The sequence below is a fragment of the Bufo bufo genome, chromosome 10, assembly GCF_905171765.1.
Source record: "Bufo bufo chromosome 10, aBufBuf1.1, whole genome shotgun sequence".
Classification (NCBI taxonomy): domain Eukaryota; kingdom Metazoa; phylum Chordata; class Amphibia; order Anura; family Bufonidae; genus Bufo; species Bufo bufo.
The window spans coordinates 62,943,518-62,961,924 of NC_053398.1; the positions used below are offsets into that span (position 1 = coordinate 62,943,518).

The 18,407-nt window shown below is 43.8% G+C and overlaps 1 protein-coding gene across 1 annotated transcript in view; it reads left to right on the plus strand.

Moving 5' to 3' along the window:
• The first annotated feature begins 1,668 nt into the window (after positions 1-1,668).
• Positions 1,669-18,407, plus strand: part of LOC120981219 (microtubule-associated proteins 1A/1B light chain 3C-like) — a 32,488-nt gene continuing 15,749 nt past the window's right edge. Inside the window, exons 1-2 of the mRNA XM_040410768.1 lie at positions 1,669-1,748; positions 10,246-10,301. Coding sequence (XP_040266702.1) covers positions 1,679-1,748; positions 10,246-10,301 — 126 coding nt within the window. The 5' untranslated portion in view covers positions 1,669-1,678. The remainder of the gene's footprint in view (positions 1,749-10,245; positions 10,302-18,407) is intronic.

Genomic DNA, 18,407 nt, shown 5'->3' on the forward strand with positions numbered 1-18,407 from the left:
TTATGATATGCTAATTTCCTTTCTACCAGCAAATAGGCGTCTACTTGCTGGTAGCAGCCGCAGAAAACCGCCCCCTCCTTCTGTTGATCGACAGGGCCAGCCAGGATCTCCTCCTCCGGCCAGCCCTGTCAGCATTTCAAAAATCGCGCGCCTGTGTTGATTCGGCGCAGGCGCTCTGAGAATAGGAGGCTCGTCTCCTCAGTGCACCTGCGCCGATGACATCTTCTCTTTTGGTGACGTCATCGGCGCAGGCGCACTGAGGGAGTGCTGAGGAGCCGAGCCTCCTTATCTCAGAGCGCCTGCGCCGAATCAACACAGGCGCGCGATTTTTGAAATGCTGACAGGGCTGGCCGGAGGAGGAGATCCCGGCTGGCCCTGTCAATCAACAGAAGGAGGGGGCGGTTTTCTGCGGCTACTTGCTGGTAGAAAGGTAATTAGCATATCATAAAAGCAAGTTTTTTGCAAAATCTACTGAACGAAAATTATTAATAACATAAGGTATAGCAATATCGCAGGATAGGGATTATAAGTACACAAAAAAAAAAAAAAAATGTTTAGTGGGGTGACAGAAACCCTTTAAGTGGCGTACAGTCACCTATTTTGCCACAAAACAACTTTGCGACAAAATCTAATGTCTAGGGCTAATGTATGTGGGAAAGTGGGAACACTAAGAGGTAGTAAGCATTTTGGGAGGAATTTAGTTATTAGCTGTAGAAGAGATATTCAATAGAGAGGGGGCACTAACAGTGAAAGGACAGGTCACAAGGTGCTGCAAAGTCACAGCGGGAAGGCCGAGACATCATGGGGTTACATGGAAGTTATGCCGTTCCTAAGAAGAAATCACAGAAGGGAGGCAGAGACATGAAGAGAAGGACACGTACATCATGCAGGAGGTCGAGGCTGACTACTAAGCAAGCGGCAGATACAAACCCAGACACAGTAGATAGAAATCACATAGTTTTGGGTGGCTGTTATTAACTTACAACATTTGAAACCACCACAAGTCACTAAGGTGCATAGCAGGTTGCTCCAAATTGTGCCATTTTGATAAATTTGCGGATGCGCATGATTATTGGGAAGTCAATTATCTTGTGTGGCCAGGTTTCATTTACACTTCAGTACTTGATCAGCATTTTTCATCTATTTTTAAGCCAAAACCTGGATCCTAAACACCAAAATATAATGGAAATATTTGTATTTCCAGATGCTGGTCTAAAATAAAAAAAAAGAATTAAAATGTCAACTGTGAATGAGGCCAATATTGTCATGATTTGGTTGACAACCATAACATTCATATACTGGAAGAATCAGCTGGAGAAGATTTTTGTGTATGTTATACACCTATGTACCATATAGAAGAGATTTTCTACCTCTCTGTGATTATGGGCCCCATGGTTTAGTGTGATATTTCAGGCCCTCCGGTAAGATGTAAGATCTGCAGTTTTGCATTCTAGAGAACGTTCTGTAAATCTTCTGCAGTACATGTCACACACCAGTGAAGGAGCTGAGGTCAGGTCTACAGCTGGGTGTGAGATGTGGGGGGCAATTCAAGCATTCCTGGAACAGGGGAGGGTGGGAGCTGCCAGATCTAACTGGTTTCAGCTGCTGGCTAGTTATAAAAAGTGGGCAATAGTACGGGGTAGATTCACACAAGAGACCGAGGCCACACACAGGGACAATGCCACCTCTGATGACCAGCACCAGCCTGGAATTAAACACAGCCTCCTTCAAGCAGAGAAAAAGACTAGGTAAGAGGTAAACTAACTACTAAGGTAAACTAACATGGGGCATGGCTGGATACAGTGGTCCAAGATACTTTACTAAGTAGACAAGATGTTTCAGTTTCCTACATATATGGTTGCATGGCATTTTCAATCTCTTTATGGTTAGGTTATGATTTTTTTTTGCTTACGTTTTCACACCAGAAGGTCTTTACAGATTTAAAGGGGAACTACAACAGTGACAATTCACTCCTTTTAGGACAGCGACGGAAACACATTCTAAATCTTTCTTCTGCTGTACGTATACATGTCAGTCTAAATTGTCAGAACCGATAAGGATTACTGGCTGCAGTCCACTAATGAGTATACATAATACACACTGTGTGCTGTCCGCATCCGTATGTCCGTTCTGCAAAAAAAAAAAAATATGGAACATGTCCTATTCTTATCCGTTTTGCCATTGTTACAACAGGTCCGCAAAAAATAAAGATGAAACACAGACGTCATCTGTATTTTTTGCGTATCTGCGTTTTGCAGACTTCAAAATATATACAGTCTTATGAATGCACCCGAAATCATTGTGCCTATTGCACAAAACCAATAGGTAATGGCAACTGCCTATGCATTGTAACAATGATTATTATTATTAAAGCACAATTCATTGCATGGCGCTGCACATATGAAAAGGGGTATATACATAATAAAAAAAATGAAAACTTGAATTTTCAGTTGGAAATCCCCCTTTAACAATTAGTCTGTCATTTTCTGACAATACAGTCCTGATCAAAAGTTTAAGACTACTTGAAAAATGGCAAAAAAAATCATATTTTACATTGTTGGATCTTAACAAGGTTCCAAGTAGAGCTTCAACAAGAAGAAATGAGAGTGAGACAAAACATTTTTTGAGCATTCAATTTAATTAAAACAACGAATAAACTGAAACAGGCTTTTTTTCAGCTGATCAAAAGTTTAGGACCACATGCCTTTAAAAGGCCAAATCTGTGCAAAGATGTGGATTCATTGTCATTTTCTGTCAGGTAGTCACACGTTGTGATGGCAAAGGCAAAAAACTCTCCCTTTTTGAACGTGGTCGGGTTGTTGAACTGCATAAGCAGGGTCTCTCACAGCGCGCCATCGCTGCTGAGGTGGGACGCAGTAAGACAGTCATTTGGAATTTCTTAAATGATCCTGGGGGTTATGGAACAAAAAAGTCAAGTGGAAGACCCAAAACAATTTCACCAGCACTGAGCCGGAGGATCCAATTGGCTGTCCATCAAGACACTGGACGATCCTCGACCCAAATTCTGTTTTCTACGCGCCACAGTGGAGGGGGCGCCATAATGGTCTGGGGTGCTTTTTCCTTCAGTGCAACTATGGAGCTTCAGGAAGTGCAGGGGCGTCAAACGGCCGCTGGCTATGTCCAGATGTTGCAGAGAGCATTCCTCATGACTGAGGGCCCTCGTCTGTGTGGTAACGACTGGGTTTTTCAACAGGACAACGCTACAGTACACAATGCCCGCAGGACAAGGGACTTCTTCCAGGAGAATAACATCACTCTTTTGGCCCATCCTGCGTGTTCCCCTGATCTAAATCCAATTGAGAACCTTTGGGGATGGATGGCAAGGGAAGTTTACAAAAATGGACAACAGTTCCAGACAGTAGATGGCCGTCGTGCGGCCGTCTTCACCACTTGGAGAAATGTTCCCACTCACCTCATGGAAACGCTTGCATCAAGCATGCTGAAACGAATTTTTGAAGTGATCAACAATAACGGCGGAGCTACTCATTAGTGAGTTCATGTTTGGAAGTTGGATTTCTGTTTTGGCTGTTTTGGGGGCGTTCAGTTTTTTTTTTGAGGTGTGGTCCTAAACTTTTGATCAGCTGAAAAACAGCCTGTTTCAGTTTATTCGTTGTTTTCATTAAATTAAATGCTCAAAAAATGTTTTGTCTCACTCCCATTTCTTCTTGTTGCATGGTGAAGCTCTACTTGGAACCTTGCTAAGATCCAGCCATGCAAAATAAGATTTTTTTGCCATTTTTCAAGTGGTCTTAAACTTTTGATCAGGACTGTATGATGATACTAGGACTGGAAATGACCTTGTCAGCAGTGGCATACCCTAAATGTAGGCAGACCACACCACTGCTTTGGGGCTTGGGCAGTGGAGGGGACCCCCTATGCTAAACTCTTTCCTCTTCTCTGTGCAACAAAACAATGTTTTTTTCATGTAGTGGCTACTAGGTGGAGCTCAGTGCAAAGAAATCAATGGTAAGTATATAAATTCCTATGTACTGAGCTCCCCCTAGTGGTGGCTGCAGGCAAACAGTTTTAGTAAGCATAGTAAGTTTTGCAATGGGGCCCTGGGAGATCTGTGTACTCCCCTGCTTGTCAGTACTAATTGATTAGATGGCCATATAATGAAGATTAAAAAGCATACACCAAATATGAGTATAGGCACATTAAATAATTATAGAAACAAAGAACAGCAAACTACATATACACTGATTTTAATTATATATTATATATATATATATATATATATATATATAAAATATAGAATTCCGCAGCACATCCAGAAAAAAAACGTGAGTTTATTTACCAAAGATACAGCAACGTTTCAATCCTCTCAATCGGATCTTTCTCAAGCAATAGTGATACAGAGTAGTGCTCAAACACAGGTATATATACACCCACAATGCAATTAATCAATAAAAGGAATTAAAAATAATTAATACAAATAACATCAATATCAGTATGAAAAAATACATAAGTGAAAGTACATCATGTGAGTATAGGTGAGTTATAACATGATGAACTCATAAGAGTAAAAAACGCTGTGATGATATCTCATATATTAATATAAAAACCAAGGTTCATCATAAATAGTGATAATTACATGATTGGAAAAACATGTGAGAACACATATGTGATAAGTTAAAAAACTGCTTAAGGCAATACAGACAGTATGTGAACACTGACCAGCATGGAGACATATCATCAGCCTGAGCGTCTTCACAAATCGATTGCGCATGTCAGTAGAGATCTCCGATCACCTGACCAACCGACGTCAGTAGGTATAGGTCACGTGATCGGATCAGTGAAAATTGCATAGTGCGTCACCGAAGGTCCTTGCAGTCACAGGTAATTCCACCATGGATAATCGTAACTACCAAGGGCCTGCACTATCATGGGGCTGCTGAAAGAGTCACATGATCGGCTATTATAGTGACGCACAGAAGATTATAAATATATACCAAAGATAAATACAATATGACAACATAAATGGCTCTATTACAGTGACATAAGTATAAACAATATCACGGGTGGTCACCCAACATTCAACTCCATTGATACTATGCTCCATACAACAATATATAATGAATAGTAACAATTCATGAATAAGAAATAAGAAATAATGTTAATAGGCAATAAAAGGTGGGCATAAAATGCTGGAGTATAAGTATATCACACCTGCATCAGTAATATCATCTCCTCATGTTGCTGACAGCAACATCCAGTTCTCATCAGGGAGTACGGAAATAGCTGTCATTCGCAACAATATTGCAAGGAGTGTGCGGTGTAGACAGATAGTAAAATACTAAAGAGAATTCACAAGGGGAACCGACACCCATTGATCAGTAGACACCACACGGCAGTGTAGGGTCACCGATCGGGTTACCGAGGGGGAGCCTCACTGCCTGACAATGAGGATACCCCAAGGATCTGTCTGTCCCACACAAGATGCTAGAGGCCCATTCACACCACTAGACACAATGATCCTCACACTAAGCCCAGTCTTGATTGCTTAATTATTAACATGGAGAAATACATATGGAGTCACATTGACCTCCTCCGTGTATTGTATGTGTAAATAGGTCATGTCACATATAAAGAAACCAAAGAATTATGTCACATATATATATAGGCCAAGAAATCACAAAGGTAATCTTGATAGGCTTTTGATGGTAGCATGCTGGCCAGATAAATCACCTGCTCCCCCTTCACCAACTGTTAATAAAAACAAAAATAAAGAGAAATTAGTATATTCATATTTTAATACATAAACATACTCAAGTGGTGAGAACAGACAAAAAGTTCGAACACCTCAAAGGAAAAAGACAGAAATAAAGGATAAAAGAAAGAAAAGAAGAAGTGGAGAAGAGAAAAGAAAAAGAAATAAGGAGAAACTAGTTAAGGATCCACGGTCTGTATTCAACCTTTAAACCATATGGTTTCAATGTATTCAATTCGGACATCCAATGTAATTCACGTTTCTTCAGCAATAAATTTCTATTACCTCCCCTACGTGGGGTTGGATTATGATCTAGTAGCATCCATTTTAACTCACTTTCTTTATGGTCCAACTCAGTGAAATGTTTTGATGTGATATCTAAATCCAAACCGTTTTATGAGAAGATAAAAAAAGGATACGCAAGATACAAAACTGTCAAAATGGCAACGTGATCTCACTGATTATAATAATGGCGCTGTTTATAATTGGAAACTGAATAATCAAAGAACCCGTCTTCCTAATCCTAGGACTGTCAATAGAGCAGGTTTTAAGAAATCTACACCAGATTTACCAACACAGAACACAGCTGATTCTTTTTTAGAAGATCCCTCTACCTTGGTACAAAAAGGACAACCAGAAGAGTGGACGCAGGAGACGCAGACCCCCAAAAAAATCAAGAACAAGAAACAACCACAACGGAGAAAGAACTAGTGGAAACCAATACGGTAATAAATATCTCATCCCATGTTCTATCCTCTGTGCAACTTAATGTAGTGGAAAAAGGCCTCAGTTTCTGTCCCAATGTACATACTGACTGGTTGCAGGTCGATGCTGACCTGCACCAGTTTTTTCAGCGACTCAAACTGAAGGCCTGGTTTTCCATACAGCCTAAGAGTACAAAGAAACTGAGAACCTCAGAATTGAGCCTTGATGATTTTGATTTGTACAACAAAAGTGACTTTAACCGTCCAGTGGCATCACTTGCTATTGATCTTTTTTCTGAAGCTGTGTTACGTGACATACATGTTTTGAAAACCACATCTGTATTGTTGCGAATGACAGCTATTTCCGTACTCCCTGATGAGAACTGGATGTTGCTGTCAGCAACATGAGGAGATGATATTACTGATGCAGGTGTGATATACTTATACTCCAGCATTTTATGCCCACCCTTTATTGCCTATTAACATTATTCTTATTTCTTATTCATGAATTGTTACTATTCATTATATATTGTTGTATGGAGCATAGTACCAATGGAGTTGAATGTTGGGTGACCACCCGTGATATTGTGTATACTTATGTCACTGTAATAGAGCCATTTATGTTGTCATATTGTATTTATCTTTGGTATATATTTATAATCTTCTGTGCGTCACTATAATAGCCGATCATGTGACTCTTTCAGCAGCCCCATGATAGTGCAGGCCCTTGGTAGTTACGATGATCCATGGTGGAATTACCTGTGACTGCAAGGACCTTCAGTGACGCACTATGCAATTTTCACTGATCCGATCACGTGACCTATACCTACTGACGTCGGTTGGTCAGGTGATCGGGTCAGGTGATCGGAGATCTCTACTGACATGCGCAATCGATTTGTGAAGACGCTCAGGCTGATGATATGTCTCCATGCTGGTCAGTGTTCACATACTGTCTGTATTGCCTTAAGCTGTATTTTAACTTATCACATATGTGTTCTCACATGTTTTTCCAATCATGTAATTATAATTTATGATGAACCTTGGTTTTTATATTAATATATGAGATATCATCACGGCGTTTTTTACTCTTATGAGTTCATCATGTTATAACTCACCTATACTCACATGATGTACTTTCACTTATGTATTTTTTCATACTGATATTGATGTTATTTGTATTAATTATTTTTAATTCCTTTTATTGATTTATTGCATTGTGGGTGTATATATACCTGTGTTTGAGCACCACTCTGTATCACTATTGCTTGAGAAAGATCCGATTGAGAGGATTGAAACGTTGCTGTATCTTTGGTGAATAAACTCACGTTTTCTTTCTGGATGTGCTGCGGAATTCAATATTTTATGTAAGTCAAGTGGGTGGATCGCCCCCATAGCTGCTGGCACCCAGTGACTTTTTTTCATATTTTGGCTGTGCTGCCCTTTGTTTTGTATAATATATATATATATATATATATATATATTAGTGCAGAAGGACCCGGCTTCGCACGGGTATATTTCATCTAATGATGGTGTATGTCATTAAAAGATATTGACAGTATCCACTATAACAGTGACATCTACAGTACCCGCCCCTTTAACAGCGGGGTACTACCCCCTTAACAGTAACATCCAAAGTGTTCTCCCCTTTAACAGTGACCTCTACAGCGGCCGCCCCTTTATAAGTGACCTCCACAGTACCCAGTCTCGTTAACAGTTATTTCCACAATAACCCGCCCCCTTAACAGTAACATCTACAAAGCTCCATTCCCTTATAATGTGACCTCCACAACACCCCACCCCCTTAACAGTAACCTCTACAGCACCCTGCCCCTTAACACTGACCTCCATAGCGGACCGTCCCCTTAACTGTGACCTCCCCCACTCTCTGTTCCCTTAACAGAGACCTCCACAGCAGCCGTCCCTTTATTAGTGACCTCCACAGCAGCCGTCCCTTTATTAGTGACCTCCACAGTACCCCATCTCCTTAACAGTGATTTTCACAACACTCCGTCCCCTTAACAGTGGCCTTTACAGAAATCTGCCCCTTAACACTGACCTTAATAGCGGACCGTCCCCTTAAAGGGGTTGTCCGAGTTATTTTTTTGTTCTATGTTCCTAACTGGGCAAATGTAACAGCTCTCCAAATAACTCACTTTATCTCCAGTGGCTGGTTTCTCAGATTTCACCGAGAGTCACATGACCTGTGATGTCAGCTTCTCTCCCTGCTTTGGTAAAGTTTGTTTACAAGCCTGTAAACGAGACGTCACTGTGCTGGCCACGCCCCTCTTCACTGCCGGCTGTCTTCTCTCTCCTAGGATTCTTAACCCCTTCAGCTCCACACACTGGGTAGCTGCAGCAGTGAGGAGACAAGGCTGGGCACAGGAGCTGACAGACTAGAGAGAGCATTGCACAAGAAGGTAGGGGGAAGATCATGTGTGTATTAGCAGTGTCATTATACAGCTGGGACTTGTAGTCCTACACATACAACATGCTGCTGATTCTCCCAGCAGGCAGACATGTCACTCAGGGCAGCACTTGTATTAACTCCTTTAGCAGTGCAGGGGGAGGGGCAGAGAGATTGTTTTTATTGCATGTAAACAAAGGGCCAGAAAAGAACCAGGGAAATTAGGAAATATATATTTATTTTTTTGCATAAAACTTGCTTAGCTTAGTTATATATTGCTGCCCATCAGATTTTCAGTACTATATATTTTTTTTCATAACTCTGACAACCCCTTTAACTGTGACCTCCACAGCAGCCTGGCCCTAGGGTTGCCAGAAGTCCGGTTTTAGGCCGGAAAGTCCGGCTTTCAGACTCCCTGTCCTTTGAACAGCTCACTCTCAGACAGCAGCACTGTACTGTCTGAGCGTGAGCTGCAGGGAGAAAGTCACCCTCTCTCTCAACCCTGCAGCTGACAGAAGTTGATTTTTACCTTCATTTTTTCAATCCCCCAGTGGGAGGGGGCATGGCTTAGTGGGACCCGGGGGCAGGGTTTTTAAGTCCCTCTTTTGCCCCCTTAACTGTGACCTTCACAGCACTCCGCTCCCTTAACAGTGTCATCCACAGCGCCCTGCCCCTTTAAAGCTGACCTACAAAAGTGAAGAAAAATGGCTGGGTTGTTAGGGAAACCTGGTGTAAAACTGTGTGCATGTGGAGACGAAGGGCCTGCGAGCTTCTATTGGCTGATAAGGGTAATGTGACCAGGATTCTATTGGCTAATGTTTTTTTTTTGGGGAATATCTCAGGAACGGTACGTGCTAGAGAGCTGAGACCCAGTCTAAAACCTTCCCGGACACCTGATGTACCTGTGTGCCAAATATCCTGATTGTAAATGCAACGGTGCGGATTCCTTCAGCGGACATACACACACATACACTCAGCTTTATATATTAGATATATATTTAATGATGAAAGTCACATTGAAATTCTCACTTTGCTTTATTGAAACATTAAAAATATATGCTTATGGGGCAGAACTTTATTTTTAGGGGCCCTACTATACCTGCAAACTTGCCCGTTCTACACACTTCCAGCCTTGCCATTACCTCTAACAACACACACAATGTCAATGATGCATGCAGCATTTTTTGGCCGGCTGACAGCAGGCATTAGAGCCGACTCTCAAATACTGAGATGTGAACTCTGCCTAAGTTTTGCAGAGAAATGTTAAGTGAATGCTTTTATGAAGGATACTATGGTCTGTATTGGTGCCAACGAGGCTGTCGTGATTTGTACAGGGGTTCTAGGAAGTGCAATTACTGTAAGATTATAAATGAGAAACCTAAGCAATTCATTTTATATTTTTGTAGACAGTCGAATTCATGAAGTTAATAGAGTGAAGAGCAGATACCCCTGCAAGATACCGGTAAGATTTGATATTTTTTCTCCCTTTTTGGTTTTTAGCCAAAGCCTTGAGTAGGACCTAAATATACATAACATGGAAGGTCTCTATAAAGGTCTCATGCACATGACCATGTCTATATTTTGGCCTGAAAACAACAGGTCCACAAAATACAGATACCCTTCATATAATTATTTTTTTTTTTTTCAGACTCATCAATAGAAATGCCCATTCTTGTCTGCAAAATGGGACCAGAATAGTACATGTTCTATAATTTGCAACGTGTGAATGGTCCATAATGAATGGGCCAGTGTTATATCATAAAAAAAATGCGGCTAGCCGAAAGATAAAAAAAATATGGTCACATGCATGAGGCCTACATTTCTTTTTCGGCTTAAAAAAAAACTCAAAACATTTACAAAAAAAAAAATTTGTCCGAGTTATATAAAAGAAAAAATAAAGCACTGTAAATTTGATGGTCAGCAATATGTACATAGGCTAAGAAAGTTTTGGCCCTTTGTTGACATGCAGTTGCAGAGCTGTGGGGGCGTGTAACAACAATCTCTGAGGTTTTCCTCATGAATATTTGTGGGTGTCAACAAAGACTGCCTTTCCCCTCCCCTTGCTCTGCAAAGGGAGTGAATAAAGGTGCAGCGATGTCTGCAGTCTCACTGCTCGGATACTTATGTTGTACGTGTGGGACTACAAGTTCCAGCTGTAGAGTACAATGACATTGTGGATACACACAGGATCTTCCACCTGCCTGTTCTTGTGCAATTCTCTGCAGGGGAAGTGCAGGGGGCATGGCTCGTCTCACCAACCAGCACAGCCCAAAGTGAGGTTCAGTGCACAGACACAGACCTGCTCCTCCTGCTTCCTCAGGCTGCTGCACGAAACGTCATCAGAGCAGGGGAAGAAGCTGACATCACAGGTCATGTGTCCTCAGATTACTAGGAGAAGGAGGCCACTCAAGATGAAGTGATTGAAAAACATTTGCTTAGTTAGAAACATAAAAAGAACAAAAAAATAACTTTAACCCCTTAAATGAAATGTAGCACTAAAGGGAAAGATGACAGAAAATTACGTAAAAATTGCACAAGAATAAAAAATAAAAAAAAGATATGTTTTTTATGTTATTTCTGTAGTGTTTTTGTTTCAGAAACAGTTCTAGGAACATTTGTTTAGAGCCGTGTTAATGGCAAATCTAGTTTTCCAGAAAGCCTAGATTTTCAATGTTTTTTTTTTATAGCAGTGACTAACTGCAAAAAGCCAGAATTAGACTTACCGGTTATTCAGTTTCCACTAAATCACTACGATGGCCCACAAGGAGATTGACCCCTGACCTCTGTAGGGGCAGGAACAGAGAGAGGGTTTAAATTCCCCCCTCCCACCACCAACACCAGTGTGTCCAAAATTACAGAGACATAAATAAAGGTGGTGAGAAAAAATAAATAAGTCAAGAGGATATTACTTCATAACCTCCAGGATCAAGACCAAAATCTAGGGTAGGGAATATATGTGCCGTCGTGGTGATTTCGTGGAAGCTGAATTACCGGTAAGTCTAATTCTGGCTTTCCACCTCATCACCACGACGGCCCACAAGGAGATATAAAAAATTATAAACTGGGGACGACGACCGCCTGGAGGACTTTACGTCCAAAAGTCAAGTCTGAACCACCTGATAGGTCTAGTCTATAGGGCTTCATAAAAGTGTGAAGGCTAGACCATGTAGCAGCTTTACAGATGTCCTCTAGAGAAGCTCCAGCCCTCTTAGCCTGGGAAGAAGACATGGCTCTAGTCGAGTGGGCTCTAAGGTTGGAGGGGCAAAGGAGGCCCTGGATCTCATAACAAAGAGAGATGGAGTCCTTAATCCATTGTGCTAGAGAGGACTTGGAGGCTCTCAGACCCTTATTCTTACCTGAGAATAAGACTAACAGGTTATCGGTTTTACAGAATTCTTTTGAACCTCAAGGTACCGTAAAACTGAGCGTCTAACATCTAGTGAATGAAAACTAGATTCTCTACTGTTAGAGGGATTGCTACAAAAAGAAGGCAAAATTATCTCCTGGTTCCGGTGGAAATCAGATACCATTTTAGGGAGAAAACCAGGATCTAGTCTGAGAATGATTCTATCATCGGTGATACAGAGATATGGTTCTTGTATGGATAAAGCTTGTATTTCACCCAGCCTCCTTGCGGATGTGATAGCAATAGGGAAAGTGGTTTTCAGAGATAGGTGTTTAATTGAACAATCTGACAGGGACTTGAAGGGGGCAAGTGTCAGGCCTGTGAGCACTGCATTTAGGTCCCAAGTAGGGTTCCGGGACTTTATAGAAGGACGGAGCCGAGAAGCTACTTTCATAAATCTTCTAATCCAACGGTGGTTGGCTAGATCTTGATCAAAGAAACAAGCTAGGGCTGAGATCTGTACCTTCAGGGTGGAAGGTCTAAGACCTAGCTCAAGACCTAGCTGGAGAAACTCTAGGATTTTTTGAAAGTTAGAAGGTCCAGAGTTCGGGGCGGGGTTACCGATCCAGGAGCAAAACCTCTTCCAAATTTTCAGATAGATCGAATAGGTGACTTTCTTTCTACTTGCCTTAAGGGTAGATATTACTCGATCGGAGAGACCTTGTGATTTTAGCATCTGGACCTCAGGATCCAGGCTGATAATTTGAGGAAATTCGGGTTGTGGTGCAGGATTGGTCCCTGATTAAGCAGGTCCCTCCTGGATGGGAGAGGCCACGGGTTCTCTACCGAGAGGTTCTTTAGGGAAGGGAACCAACTTCTCTTCGGCCAATAGGGGGCTATTAGTATTAGAGTTGTATCTTCTTGGTTGAGCTTCTGGATTATCTTGGGAAGTAGAGGCACAGGTGGAAATGCATAACAGAGGTTCCAATTCCACCGTATCGTGAGCGCGTCCAGCGCCCAGGGATTGTCCCGTCGATTTAGGGAGCAGAACCTTGGTACCTTCGCGTTCTTCTTTGAGGCGAACAGATCTATTTGAGGGGTGCCCCATCTGTCTATCAGCATCTAAAACACGTCCTGGTTCAGTGACCATTCGGTGTGGTCTATTATGTCGACTGAGGTACTCTGCTTCTACGTTTAGTGCTCCTTTTAGGTGAATCGCGGAGATGGATCTTACGTGGGACTCTGCCCAATTGAAGATCTTTTCTGCCATGAACATGCAGCTTCCCTGATCTTGTCCCTCCTTGGTGAGAAAGGTACGCTACTGCTGTCGTGTTGTCGAAAAAGGACCTTAACATGTAGGCCCTCGAGTAGATCTTCTGCTGCCTTTAACGTTTCCCAAACCGATTTCAGTTCTCTGAAGTTGGAGGATTGAGAACGAGTTGTTGGCGGCCAGGAACCCTGAAAATAATGATCTCCCACTTTCGCTCCCCATCCTTTTTCGCTTGCGTCTGTTAGGACTTGAATGTAAGGAGTTTTCTCCCAAGGAACTCCTAAGGAGAGGTTGTTTGCGCTCGCCCACCAGTCTAGGGAGGCCTTTACCGTTGGAGGGATAAACACTTTGTGATTTAAGGAGGTCTGTTCCAGACTTTGAGGATACAGGCCTGGAGGGTTCGGAAGTGCGACTGGCTCCAGGGGACAGAAGGTATGCAAGACGAGAGAAGCCCCAGAAGGCTCATGGCTTCTCTTATGGGGCAAGACCTCCTGCCCTGAAACCGTCGGATCTTTAATTGAAGGTTCCCGATCTTGTCCGATGGGAGGAATGTATGTTGAACCCGGGAATTTAGTATGACCCCAGAAACTGGATTGTAGTAAATTTGATTTCTTCAGGTTTACTAACCATCCTAGATCCTGAATGAGTGACAGGAAGGTTACTAGGTCTGTTTTGAGCTGGCTTTCTGAGTTTCCAATCAGGAGAAAGTCGTCCAGGTATGGTACGATCACCAAGCCCTTGTGTCTCAGGGAGGCCACCATCTCGACCACTAGTTTCGTGAAGACTCTGAGAGCAGATGATATCCCAAAGGGAAGAGCTGTAAACTGGAAGTGAAGGGTTGCACCCTTGCGATCTTGAATGGCGAATGTCAGAAACCTCTGGGAATTCGGATAGATCAGGACGTGATAGTAAGCATCCCTTAGGTCTACTGTACACATCAGAGCGTTCCTTCCTATTAGTGGTATCAGGGATTTTAGGGACTCCATCCTGAATTTCCGATATACTATAAACCTGTTTAGGATCTTTTGCACCAAGAAGAGATTCGAATAGAACCCCTGTCCTAGCTGTGTTGATGGTACTTGGGTTACCACGCCCATGTCTAAAAGGTTCTGAACCCCCTGCAGGATCATCTTGCGTACATTGAAAGAGCTCGGATTGGTTACAATGAAGCGGTTTGGGTGAGATTAAGAAAACTCTATCTGGTAGCCGGATTTTATGATCTTCCAGACCCAAGGATTCAGAGTAATGGACTCCCATGGGGCTAGAAAATTCTTCAATCTCCCCCCGACCCTGGCGTCATTGTTTGTCAGAAGATTTATTCTGGGAAGAGGGGGGGGTACCTCTTCCCCTGCCTCCATTAGGGTAGCTCCAGCGCCCCGACTTCCCTTTATCTCTGTAGGGCCTACTCTGACTAGTGGGGGCACGAAAGGGATATCTCCTTTTATAGGGTCGTTCCTCCAGGAAACCCTTCTTCTTGTCTGCCACTTCTTCTAAAATACGGTCTTACACAGGGCAGAAGACGTACTCCCCCGAGAATGGGATGGAGCACAGCTTAATCTTTGAGGTGTTATCCCCCGACCAGCACTTCATCCACAGAGCCCGGCGGGCCGCATTGGAGAGGCCGGCGTCTTTGGCAGCGAATCTGACAGATTCTGCCGAAGCGTCCGCCATAAATGCAGTGGCGGATTTTAGCAAGGGAAGGGACCTCAAGATCTGTTCCCGAATATGAGACTCCAAGTCGTTCAACCACAATCCCATGGACCTTGCCACAGAGGTGGCGGCTATATTAGATTTTAGGCTGTACATAGCGGCTTCCCACGATTCTTTCAACAGACTATCCGCCTTCCTGTCCATGGGGTCGCGTAACTGGGAGGCGTCCTCAAAGGGTAAGGCAGTCTTTTTATTAACTTTTGCCACCTGTACATCAATTTTAGGTGATTCATTGAATATCTTGCATTCATTTGGATCAAACAGCAGTCGATTCTTAAAGGATTTGGACATCCCCACGCGTTTCTCGGGATGTTCTCTTCTACATGTGAAAACTCTGCATTTTCACACAGCTGCCACTAGGGGGAGCTCAATGCAAAGAGATTATTACAGTTTCCATGGTAGTTGTTTTTTTTCCTAATCACCGAACTCCCCCTAGTGGTGGATGAAGCCAGGCTGGCTTTGTAATAGAAGCAGGAGACTTGTCAATGTATTTTTGGCAGTTTTGTAACGTAAATACATTGAGAAATATGGTGCCCATATATTTGAAGCACCTATTCCACTTTTACCAACATACAAGTCAGATAAAGTGTGTGAGACCAAAGGGAACTTACTTTACTTTATTACAGTTTCTAATTAAAATTGCTGCCACTTAATAAAAAAAATAAAAAAAAGGAAATTCATCAGAAATCTGTGTGTGTTACTCATGTTCTGCATTGCCTGGGAGTGATTGATGCATGCACACTGGGAAACTAGGTGCAGGGGGCCCATACTAAGTTTTGCTAGGGGGCCCTATGAGATCTGTGTACACCATTGGCTCAGGGCAACAATTCAGTTTACTGTCTAGCCCTAAATACACTTGCCAGAGTGGCTACTTGCCACATCCACCCTTGCAGTAACCCATTTGTAAACCAACCGTTATTAAACCAAACTTGCCAACTCTCCTAGATAAAGAGGAAACCTCCTGGAAGAGTTGGCAAAGCTCCTGGGCATAGACCACCATGTATTTTACTTGTATGTGGCAGTGAGATTCTCAGTCATTATATGAAACTCTGGTGGCCAAAGTGCATTGAGGGGGTGGGGCGCCATACAAAAAGGGAAAGCAGGCAGACGTTCCGTGGCCTCTTCCTCTCAGGGAGGACCTACTGTCTTAAGGACCGCTCTTCCACCAGAATTTACGGTCACTTCGTTTAACGGCGTGGCTGTTGAGACATCCTGAAGAAGAGGGGCTTCTCGGACTCTGTGGTGAAGACCATGATCATGGCCAGAAAACCAGTTTCATCCCGGATATACTATCTTACCTGGAAGGCCTTTCTTGCCTTTTGTGAGAAACTGGGCGTTTCTCCCCTTCGTTTCTCGGTTCCGGTGGTCCTCTCCTTTCTCCAGTCGGGCCTTGAGATGGGAATGTCGCTGAGCTCTCTGAAAGGCCAGGTCTATGCTCTGGCCATTTTCTTTCAGCAATCCCTGGCTCTGCTCAGTCCAGTGAGGACCTTCCTACAAGGGGTGGCGCATTCGGTCCCTCCGTATGTTCTTACCCTGCCCCCTGGGACCTAAATTTGGTTCTGTCTTCCCTCCAGGCGGCTCCCTTTGAGCCTCTGAGGGAGGTTTCTTTGAATCTTCTCACCTGGAAGGTGGTCTTTTTGGTGGCGATCACCTCGATCAGGAGGGTATCGGAGCTGGCCGCGCTTTCCTGTAGGGAGCCCCTTTTGGTCTTCCACCAGGATAAGGTGGTGCTACGCCCGGTCCCTTTATTTTTGCCCAAGGTGGTCTCCGCCTTCCACCTTAATGAGGATATAGTCCTGCCCTCTTTTTGTCCATCCCCGGCGAACTGCAAGGAGTGCGCTCTCCATTCCCTGGACGTTGTCCGTGCTCTGCGAGTGTACCTGTCAGTTACTGCCTCTTTCCGCCGTACGGATTCCCTTTTCGTGATTCCTGAAGGGCCTCGTAAAGGTCTGGCGGCTTCCAAGGTCTTGGTAGCCCGGTGGATTCGGTCGGCTATTGCCACAGCCTATAGTGCCCGTGGTAGGGTTCCCCCAGCCGGGGTTACCGCGCACTCCACCAGGGCGGTGGGGGCCTCCTGGGCTAGGCGTAATCGCGCCTCGGCATCTCAACTTTGTAAGGCGGCCACTTGGTCCTCCTTGCATACCTTTTACAAAGTTTTACCAATTGCACTCTTTGGCATCGGCTGATGCTGTCCTTGGGCGCAAGGTATTGCAGGCGGTGGTTCCTGTTTGACCGCTGGGCGTTTTCCCCTGAAGGTGCTGGTTTTTCCCACCCCATGGACTGCTCTGGGACGACCCATGGTCTGTTTCCCCCAATGGAATGTACGAGAAAAGTATGGCGCTTGTTACTGTGGCTTAAATACCAGCACACTACCACTGGTAAGGTAAAATTACAGGGAGCGCTGCGGGAGAAGTGGCCACCAACAGCTAGGCTCTGGGAGACACTGCGCCTGCGCACAGAGCCTTAGCTACAGTAGTAGGGGGTGGGGTGGAAGCTGCGATGTGTGGAGAGGTGGGGTGGAAGCTACGACATGTGCGATGTGTAGAGAGGGAGGGAGCACCCATCGGCCCGCTGCCTTCCGTGTGAGCCTGTGAGATCAAGCCAATGCATTACAATACAGAAGTATTGTAATGCATTGTACAGGGAATGAGACCCCCAAAAGTTGAAGTCCCAGAGTTGGACAAAAAAATAAAGTGAAAAAAAAGTAAAAAAATAAATAAAGTTTAAAAATAAAAAAAAAGAGGCCTTTTTTTCCAAAATAAAAGTAAAAAAAAAAAAGATTTCGCCATCGGACCGAAAACCTTCAGGTCCCGAAGAACTAAACCAACCCTTCCTACAACAGGCAAGAATGGGAGGGAGCTGTGTCCCCCAATGGAAAAGACGAGAAAAAGATTTTACAGGTGAGTTTCACAAAAAATCTCCTTTTCTCGTACATTCCATTGGGGGAAACAGACCATGGGACGTCCCAGAGCAGTCCATGGGGTGGGAAAAACCAGCACCTCCAGGGGAAAATGCCCAGCGGTCAAACAGGAACCACCGCCTGCAATACCTTGCGCCCAAGGACAGCATCAGCCGATGCCAAAGAGTGCAATTGGTAAAACTTTGTAAAAGGTATGCAAGGAGGACCAAGTGGCCGCCTTACAAAGTTGAGATGCCAGGAGGCCCCCACCGCCCTGGTGGAGTGCGCGGTAACCCCGGCTGGGGGAACCCTACCACGGGCACTATAGGCTGTGGCAATAGCC